Source organism: Nanorana parkeri, unplaced genomic scaffold (assembly GCF_000935625.1).
Source record: "Nanorana parkeri isolate BGI_ZX_2015 unplaced genomic scaffold, ASM93562v1 scaffold237, whole genome shotgun sequence".
NCBI classification, from domain to species: Eukaryota; Metazoa; Chordata; class Amphibia; order Anura; family Dicroglossidae; genus Nanorana; species Nanorana parkeri.
This window is the reverse complement of record NW_017306505.1, coordinates 1,626,683-1,637,210: the sequence shown is the minus strand read 5'-3', so window position 1 is coordinate 1,637,210 and position 10,528 is coordinate 1,626,683. Positions and strand designations below refer to the sequence as shown.

Sequence of the window (10,528 nt, the reverse complement as noted above, 5' to 3'; positions counted from 1 at the left end):
AATATTTCCCCGACGCCCCTAAAAGTAATGTATAAAAAATGAATTAATAAATAAAAAGGAATATAACAAATTAAAACGTTTATAAAAAAGAAATAAAAAATTTGAAGCAATTTAAAATAAAAAAAACATTTTTGGTTTCGGCCTGACCATTTTTTTATCTCGGCTTTAAAATTTCCATTTCGGTGCACCTCTTATAGATCTATATAGGGATCCTGTGTGACCCCGAAACGTCACACTGTGTGCTATGCTAACATTTTTGCATGTATGTCAATAAATAGACGTACCGGTTATTGGAGTGCCGGTGTCCATATTCTTTTGTTTTAAAGCTCAGGCACAATACTTTTGCAAGGTTTAGAGCTGTTAAGTGTTTACCTCGGCTATAACATAACAGCATGTAGGCTTTCTCCAGACTGGTAAAAAAAGAGATCTTTTAGTTATCCCACATAATACAGCTCTTGACATGACCGCTGAAAGTCTCCATTCCTGGTGTCGTGTCTCTGCCCTCTGTCCTCTTGGCCATTCATATAACACACAGCTACAGACTGCTGGTGTGGGAGCTTTCTCCATCAGTGCTTTGTGGACCAGAGATTTACAGAAATCTTGTTCTTTTTTTTTTTTTTTGTTGCCTATGACATTGGCTGAGAAGTGAAGATGGGGGACGAGGAAGAGGAAACTCTTGAAGCAGAGATTGCTTACGCCATCACCTGTGGAGAGAGCAAAGCCAACCTGATCTGGAGGAAGTTTGTGTGCCCAGGGATCAATGTCAAGTGTGTGCAGGTAAGCACGAGTCCACTTATAATGGGTCCTGTACTATATTTACTGAGCATTATTGTTATTCAAAAGCACTAAAATATATTTCAGTGTTTCACTGCCGGCCCTGACCTTTTTATTTTTTTTTATTTTTTAGCAGAACTTTATTTAGACTTTTTGAAGTAAATTCAGGAAATGGTACAGTTTACATCCAGTATAATGGTCATAAGTAACATTAGGTGAGAGTTGCATATAAGCGGGAATCTTAATGTATTTTATGTCAGCTAAGTAGGTTATTGAATAGACTCCAGACGTGACTCCAAACTTTGTTAAATTTTGGGCAAAACCAAAAATATAAGATACATGGGGAGCGTCAATGGGCCTTTCTTCGTATACACGCCTTTTTCCACCCTATGGTCTTTTATCTAATATCTCATCATATCCTCTTTTTCGTCACTTTTCAGTATAATGACCATCTGATCAGTCCGAAAGAATTTGTGCATTTGGCTGGAAAATCTACCTTAAAGGACTGGAAGAGAGCCATCAGGATGAATGGAGTCATGCTCAGGTAAGTGGTTAGATTATGTGTACACATTGAAGACTACAATACCTAATGTTTTGTGCATGTGAGCTTTGATTTATTGTGTTGTTTTATATGTCTCTTATATAGGTACTTCTTAATGCAGGTAATGCAAACCATGAGTCTTCAATCATTTCTATGCAAGCTTCAGTTGGTTTAATTATTTATTCTACTTGATTTGCCTAACTGTTTAATTTCACTTTGACATGCTAAACGTGGGGCGGAATAAATATTGCGTTTCCTGTAATAAAGTCACTGCTGCTCTCTCTCTCCTTGTGCAGGGTGACTGGTCTTTTCTCCGCCCCCTCCTGTAATAAAGACCGGTCACTGCTGCTCTCTCTCTCCTTGTGCAGGGTGACTGGTCTTTTCTCCGCCCCCTCCTGTAATAAAGACCGGTCACTGCTGCTCTCTCTCCTTGTGCAGGGTGACTGGTCTTTTCTCCGCCCCCTCCTGTAATAAAGACCAGTCACTGCTGCTCCCTCCCATTGTGCAGGGTGACTGGTCTTGTCTCCGGCCCCTCCTGTAATAAAGACCGATTATTTCTGCTCTCTCTCTCCTTGTGCAGGGTGACTGGTCTTGTCTCCACCCCCCTCCTGTAATAAAGACCAGTCACTGTTGCTCTCTCTCCTTGTGGCGGCTGACTAGTTTTTTTATCTGCCCCTGGTATTTTTCTTCAGGCAGCCATTAGTTGGAGGTTTGCTGTCAATTACATTTTTGCTTGTGTGCATTAGATATGCTAGAAAGCCCCCATGTCATGTAACGGCCCAGAAGCAGTTGGAAAAGTATTTTCCCATAAATAAAATAAAAACCAAAATACAGAGTTTATTATACTCAAATAGCATCATTTAGCAGCAAATGTCTATAAATGTGTCAGGGAATCTGGCCTACACTCTTCAGCTTTGGTAGTACAATGCCATCTAGTGGTTCTTTTAAAAATGGACAAATGTTTATCTACATTTCCACTTTTGCTGTTAATTATGGGTTAATTATTTGTTTTCCAATTCGCACTACATATACCTATAAATAGTTTTTCTTATTTTTAGCTTTCTAGTTGTTTCTTTGAAGCAGGTTTATACATCAGACTCTATAGGCAACCTAAAATAGTTCAGAAAGCTTCAATGTGCAATCAGGGGACAGAAAACGGACATTTGTAAAGTGTATTAATATACACTGTACCACCCAAGTCTTGATGTCTTTATCTCTGTTAGGACAGAGAGTTTGCACATCAAGTGTTCAATTAATAATGACCTCTACTGGTACAGCACAGACAGGGTTAATTAAGGAAAACTCCCCAGCCCCCTCCATAACAGTACATAGACAGGGAAAGCTAGGTTGTATTTTGCAAAAAGTAAAAAGTTAAGCAGCGTGGGGCGCATAGTCTATTTACATGTTGCCAACCAGTTACACAAATGATATAGCTTTGTTCTTTAAAGCTTTACATAGAATTGTTTATTAATTTTACTCTGGGCTGTCTCTGACCTTACTGCCTCCACCAATATCTGTAAAGTATCTGTAAATATCTGTAAAGTGAGAGCATGTTAAAATGAACCGCGCCATTCCTTCTACTATCTCATCTAACCTGTGCCTAGAGGCTGCTGTAAGCTCTTTATTGCTTCTTCTCTCATGCCACTGCATTTCTAGAAGTCCCAACATAGCAGCTGTAAAAACTGAGTGGAAATCGGACTTTTGAAAGTAATGTTGGCTCCTGTACATTTCTGGATACTGAAACCTCATCCCTCCTTTTGTGATTGGATGCTGCCTTTTTAACCAAAAGGAAACACATTTCAGCCATTGGGGAAAGGAAGGGAAAGCAAAATTAAGCTAAATGTATGTTTTCACAGAGTTTTTTGGCTCCTCTCTGGATTTCTAGAGAGCTGTGTAATGAGAGAGGGAGCAATACCGAGCTTACAACCTCCTCTATGCACAGGTACTGTTAGGTGGAATGGCGTAGGTCACTTTAACCTTCCACCCTGCTGTATCCCTGTCCCTGCTGTGTACAGTGTACTGTGTAATCTGTAGGAACAGGGCCTGGTGTTTTGGGAAACATCATAGTAGTAGAGCGGGTGGAGAGGAAGTTGCAGTACAGCCTGTTTAGCCTCCTGTTCATCCCATGTATACAAAACATGGAGTTACTTTGTGAACTCTTGATCTTTGTTTTATCAGCTAGCTGTCTTTTTCTCAGTTTCAGCTAGTTTAATAATACAATGAGGGGTTGTTAATTTATTCTATTTATGTTCCAACAAAATAGCTAATGCGTCTAGTCCTGCCCTGTAATACACATAAAGAAACATCCTAAATGCATTATTAAGCCCAAAGATATAACCAAAAAGCGTTCACAAATGACTAAGCAGATATAGTCCTATATATCATTTTTACCGCTGGAACTTAATGCAATCCCAAAATTAATTGATAAATATCGTAAAATGTAAATCCATTTTGTTTTTGCAGTGTTTGGAGTCTTCTGCTCCAGTGTGTGTTGAACCGAAGTGAGATTTAGAGAGTGTGTGCATTGCTGGAACCCGAGAACACACTGGCTACATTTTCTCAGTTTTAAGCTGGCCATACACAGTTAAATCTTTTAATTTTGTCCTTTGCATGCTAAATAGCGTGGATGAAACAATCTCCCCTGCCGGCTAGGTTATTCTGACAGCCACCGCCTATACTATGAGGATACCCAAACCATGACAGCAGCTGGTTGGCTGCAGTCGCTGTTCGAGTGACAATTTTCCACCGGGCTCCTTCGAAAAAGATTGATTGAAACCGACTTTTGCCAAGCTGGGTGGTGCTGGTAGAGCCACACACAGATCAAATTTTGGTTAATTAAGTAGGAAATAAGCAAAATTCTATCCACGTATGGCCAGCTTTAGATTCAGGTTTAATCAAATAATGTTACTGATAGCCATAGGGATTTAACCAGTGGAACAAGCTAGGGGGAAGACTGCGTACCCTGGATTAATGTTTGACTAGAGCATACCTTCTAAGGTCCTATTCTTTTTTTCCACCAGGAAAATAATGGATTCAGGGGAGCTGGATTTCTACCAACACTCCAAGGTCTGTTCCAATACCTGCCGGAGCACCAAGATCGATGTGACAGGGAGCCGCGTTTCTCTCTGCAGCCAGGTATCCACGGAGTATATTCCCATCACCACCACATCCAGTGACAGTAAGTGGAGACTCTGGAGTAACTCTTGCTTCATCCAGTATCAGAAAATGTGTGTGTGTATGTTTATATATATATATATATATATCTCTATAACCTTATTTATGAACTTGCAGTAAGTCAATGTTTAATACCAGGTGCCATGGTAGTGTCAGCCAAGATCTGTTAGTGACTTTAAGGGTACTTCCACCCAGTGTTTAAGGAAACATTGAACCGTCATGTCTCACCCCCTGTTTTTGTACGGATGCGATTATCTGGAGGTTATGCTCTGCCAAATTTACCTCTGCTGTTGGTGACTCGGCAGCTTTTCTATTAAGGGGTTTGTGTTACAGCCCTTCCCTGAGCATGCTCCATCAATTTTTAGCATGATGTGTAATATTAACAGTTGAAGTTAATTTTTCAGTGATGAATGGAATTAATACTACTAAAAATTTAGCCTTGTATTGTTTTGTTTTGGTCAACCTATACAGCAGCCACAGACTTTTGTAAATGCTCCTGTATATGTAGTTGAGTACGTTGCTCTGACAAAAACATTTTGCCTGTAGATCCTCTGCACTAACCTCTGGATGAGTGTTCTAGGGTGACAAAGGAATTGACCAAGATGGGCTTTGCTGGCTGATTGATGCATATTCCCTGAGATAAGCCAGCACTCTAGTGCACGTCAAATTCCATATATTAAAATGTGCATGTATGTGCAGAAATCTTTTGTTCGAAAGCTCTTTCCGCTGCTGGTTAGTGCGCTTGGTCAAGCACCATCTAATATCTGTAAGCATATTAAAGGTTCAGTCCACCGAGAAGACATGTTTCATTGTTTGGTAGTTGCTAGAAACATACCTAGAACAGGTATGCAGAATCTTGCAAAGGATCAGCATGGTGTCGAGGCATTTATCATTTTCAGAGAACTCATGACGGCTAGCTTTCCATCACTGGCATACATAATAGATTCACCTGCTGTTTAACATTTCTTCTCCTGCACAGGTTTCACTGTTAACGGGAGCCCAGCAACTATTACTATAGAGACGTGTGATGGAACCGGAGACTGGACCACTACGGTCGGAGGTAAGTGCTGCAAGCGGTATAAAGGATATTTTATTTTGCAGTTAAAAGAAACATGGATAGAATGGGTAGATTTGAAGGCGTGCGGTCCGTTCCATAATCTGCTCAGGTCTGATGAAAATGATGCCAGCTTATCAAATCACTGTTTCATACAAGGTCTTACAATTTTTGTGAATACGTTCGATCTTCTACGAACCCACATCAGTTTAGATTTCTTTACAGTTCTAGGTAAACTTTGTGCAGTCAGATTGTAATGTCTGGCCAGCTTAATGATGGCTCCTTAGTTTTAATGCAAGAAGTGAGCAATTTTATTTTTTTAGGTGTTTTAAGTCTGGCCACAAACATCTCTCACATCTCAGTGCATCACCTGGGCCTTTTAATTGTACACCTAGAAGGTGGTGATGACCACTTCTGCCATAGGAAGTGCTTGTTATCAAGAATAGACATTTTTTGGCTTGTTTGAAAATTTTTGTAAGACATGGCTAACTCTTATTTTTGGAATTAAAACAGAGATGTACAAATCCCGGGAGCTCTGCGTGCTCCTTATAAATGACAGCTGCCTCCTAATTTTTGAATTTTTCTCTAGTCTAGTCTTGGAGCTCAAAAGTATCGGTACATGTACTTGTACCGAGTACTGTACTCAGTATCTGTGCAACCCTATTTTTTTTTTATAAACTCACCTTAGCTCTTTCTCAAACAAAACAGATTGACTAACTTCAACCAACCAATAATAAATGGTAGACTTACAGGAATCTTTCCTCTTGAACCCTTTATTTGGAGCCAGTGTCAGATTATATGTGATTAGGCTGCAAGGATTGGGCCTTGTAAGTCCTTTTTAAAATCTTTTTGACACCATTAAACCTTTTCTTTTCTTTCAGCCGGTATCCTTTTCTCTTTTTTAGACGCTGTGCTGCTCAACAACATTGTCCAGAATTTCGGCTTGCTGGATTTAATTAAGAAAGTACTGGCCAGCAACAAAAGCCAGATGGATCGCTCTAGAGAGCAGTACACCAGAGATCTAGCAGGTACTATTATTATTATTATTATACTGGATTTATATAACGCAAACAGTTTGTGCAGTGCTTTACTATTCCTCTTAATAATTGCTAGCCACTTTTTAATGGCCAAAGTATATACACAAATACTTCTCTTCACACCCTAGTAACAGACTAGACAGTGGAGAAGATCGACGTGTTAGTTTGAACCTAGAAGTTAGATAAAGCCTTAGGATAAATGTGCAGGGCCTACATTACCCTTTCTCTGCACAAGAAACGAAATAATTATTCAGGTTTCCTCGTCTGAGTGGCTGTGGAAAGAGGATGCTTATTGAGAGGCTCCATTCTGTGGCTACAGATATGTTTGTAATATATTATTATGAAAATGGGACATGAATATTTATCGTGTTAATTTAAAAAAAATAAATGTTGTTGGGATCGTTTTTCCCACAGCGCTGGAGCAGCAGTGCGATGAACACCGAAGAAGAGCCAAGGAGCTGAAGCACAAGTCTCAACATCTCAACAACGTGCTGATGACACTGACCCCAGTCAGCATGCCCCCTCCAACCAAGCGGCCACGTTTAACCCGTGCAACTTCTGGCCCAGCTGCCATAAGCTCACAGATGTCTTCTCAGCCAACGCAGATCACCCTTCCTCAAGGAATGTCTATCTCTCAATTGACCAGCATCCCATTCGGTAAAGTACTCACCACCAGTATCCCCTCATCCTCCACTTCCACCTTCATTACCAAGAACTCAACTTCCCAAGCCAGCGCACCTTCCTCCCCAGTTTTGGGAGGTTACACTATCCTCACCCCTTCAGGCAGCAGCTTCCCAAGCACTCTGGAAATTCACCCCGACTCATCCAACCTCACTGTTTTGAGCACAGCGGCTGTACAAGACAGCAACACTGTTCTTAAAATGATGAGCCCCATCCAGCTGCTTACTCTTCCAGGGCTGGGTGCCACCCTACAGAACTTGGCACAGTTAGCACCAGCCGGGAGTACCTTTGTAGCCATGCCCTGTGACTCAGCGGATGGGGAGGAGGAGCATACCACCATAGAGGTGACATCTCTGACCGAGGACCAGATGGAGAAGTAGAGAAGGCAAGCCATGTTTTGGTACCTTAATAGCTCTGAGCTATCGTGTGACTGTGATGGATGATGGGAGCTTAGCCGGAGGAAGCTGATGAACCAAAGAGGGACGAGGGAAGTTCTGTGCTGACAAATCTGTTGCACATTGCACAGAATATGGCCGCAGATGGTTCTAGTACCGAACAAGATGTTGAATATTGTTAGAGACAGCCTCACGTCATATTGGTGAGATCTTCCTGTGGACACTCCTAGGATAGTCCGATGGCGCTTTTCTCTGTAGGCCCGGGGGGTGCTTTTCAATGGAATGGGCCAAGATGGAACCCCCCCACATTTTCAGTGTTATTATCATTTAATATCTGCAATGTACAGAGGGTTTAGCAACTATCTAAGAGCTTTTATACGCAGGCTTTCAAATATATTGGAATTTGACAACCCTGAGAAGTTCATCACAGTGGGTAGCATTGGGTTCAACAAGGTGGGACCGTTATTTGCCTGTACCCATGAAGAGACTTCCATGAAAGCTGCAGCCCAACAGACCTTCAGCTTCCATCAAAGCTGTTTCTATGGTTTATTTCTTATAAGGTTCATAAGAAAGGTGGTGAGCAGATTTGTTTGGATATCAGGAGCCAGTCAGTCTGGTCCAAAAGGTAACAGGCAGTTTTAATGAACCAATACGAAAAGCTCAAAATATGTGCCAGCTGATTTTTTTTATTTTTTTTATTTTTTCTGTGCGTTATGTACATTGGCTACCTGGATTTGTCCAGCCTTGCACTAAAACCCTATCTGCATTCTGCAGTTAGATGTGATCGCCAAGGCTGTTATAGCCTGGCACTTTCATAAGCACCCATGAATACCAGTCCTACTACTCCAGTAATATATATGCAGCAGCAGACATGGTTGGAGTGTGTGGTATATGTAAAGTATCCAAAAGCTGTCAGCTTTTAGCAGTTCTATTGCATACTTTCGGTCCCATTGTCCTATGGGTTCTGCGTGGCTGTTAGTTCTCAATGAAAGCACAGGCTCAATACCCAGTGATGTCGCCACTTATTTGTATATGAATAGACCGTACTATTGGAGAAGCTGCATTGTGTGTGGAGGTCAAAGAATTTCACTATAGAGCAGTGGATTTTCATGTCATGCTGCTGCAATTCCCAAATAGTTTTAATAAGGCACTGAGGGATTCGGTCCTGTGTCCAAAACATATAACGGATTCATTGTGGGGGAAATGACCCTTTAAAGTTTTACAACTTTACGTTAGACATAGGACCAGAAGCTTACAAAAAGGCCAACAAACATGTACACATTATTATTTCTTAACCAACCCTTTTTTTAATTTTGTTTTTGGTGGGTTAAGGCAGCGTTTAATCCATGACTGGGTCTTTCCTGCTGTCTGTGAGATCTTTTCCCATCCAGCACAGTGGTGACAGCCAGGTTTCTGGGTTGATCTCTGGTAGATTTCTGGTTTCTCTGACAATTTGTTCACTGACACGTCCGCAATAATAGAAAACAGAATATGAGAAAGCAGTCTAATTTTATATCTAATAAACAGCAAATACTTTTGTTTGTCTATGTTACTTTTCAGCAGTTTACATTGTTATGACTACCAGAGGTGTTCACCAGTTAGATTTTGGGTTTTCACAGATTAGGGATCTTTTCCTTATTTGGTTTCTTGATGATATGTTTATAATAATAATTTTGTAGTTCTTCAGCACTGTCCTGACCAAAGGCTCAGTCCAGTCGATCACAGGATTTCCAGGAAAACTGTACTGAGAGAAACACTGGGTTCTGCCATTGTCTGAAAATGCCTGGCCGCCACTAGCTTCTGTATTGCCTAAGGTTTTGACATGGAGCAATCATGGAGCAAGCAAAGGCCTTTAACTTATCAGGAGTGAAGCCAACTCCTGATTAAGCTTGTTCGCATAAACAACTCAGTAGTAGTTGGATCTGCATGACGGCTAGACAACCAGTAAAAAAAAAAAAATTTCACCTAGACAGCCTATGTATTCTCTCAGTGCAGGGAGTACTCTAGAGCTGCCCCCAACCTTTCCATCTAATGTTACACTTTTACTATAATAGAAGCGTTCTGGATAGTTGCCGCGGTCGATCAGTCCAAGTGTTGAGTTTGACCCTGTGCACTTGGGAAAACAGGATTAGAGATCTCAGCAAGGGACATAAGAAACTGTAAGCTGGTTTAAGGCCCAGCTCTGGGCACAAGAAAAGAACTACCCTTGCAGCGGGCCTTCCCTTCTACACTGCAAGGTTAAATGTTCATTTTTGCCAAGGGGTTGAGGAATTAGCTGTAATACTTGCCTTATTCCCCACTCCAGCAGGCTCCTTCCATCTGTGCGACCGATCCTACAAAACTTCTTATCTAAGTTGTTCTCGGCCACAGTCCCACCCCTGCCTCCTGCACATGGAATGCAGGGTCAATAGCCCTACATTGTACGTGAAGATGACGAAAGACCTCCCACAGTCCGGATCATCAGGGTGTTGGGGTTGGGTTAAGGCAAGTATTAAGGCCTCTTCATCTGTCCCTAGACCTAACGAGCATTCAACCCTTGCAGTGTGGGGCACCCAGAGCTGGGCTTTGAGGCGACCTCCGTTGCCGAGTTAATCTGCACAACCAGTGAAAGTAAAGGGGTTTTACTCACCCATCCTGCCATCTGCTATTCCAAAACTTTGCTCTGTTCAAGAGCTACAGCCATCTACACTCGACACGTCTAGTAGTGTTGAATGCCTGCATTCCCCCACCACGTGATGTGGTTCTTTCTGTCAACACCGGAGATGTCCTGTAGTGACATAGGGGATGGCGGAGGGAATAACAGATCACGGTGGGAAGTCAGGCATCCAACTATAGAAATATGTCAGATGTAAAGAGGCAGTTGCTGTGCAGT

General features: G+C 41.6%; 1 protein-coding gene across 1 annotated transcript in view; it reads left to right on the top strand.

Moving 5' to 3' along the window:
* GMEB2 (glucocorticoid modulatory element binding protein 2) overlaps positions 1–7,921 on the top strand; it is a 10,968-nt gene extending 3,047 nt beyond the window's left edge. Inside the window, exons 3-8 of the mRNA XM_018556386.1 lie at positions 647–777; positions 1,215–1,318; positions 4,336–4,493; positions 5,469–5,549; positions 6,449–6,571; positions 6,995–7,921. Coding sequence (XP_018411888.1) covers positions 647–777; positions 1,215–1,318; positions 4,336–4,493; positions 5,469–5,549; positions 6,449–6,571; positions 6,995–7,641 — 1,244 coding nt within the window. The 3' untranslated portion in view covers positions 7,642–7,921. The remainder of the gene's footprint in view (positions 1–646; positions 778–1,214; positions 1,319–4,335; positions 4,494–5,468; positions 5,550–6,448; positions 6,572–6,994) is intronic.
* Positions 7,922–10,528: the final 2,607 nt, after the last annotated feature.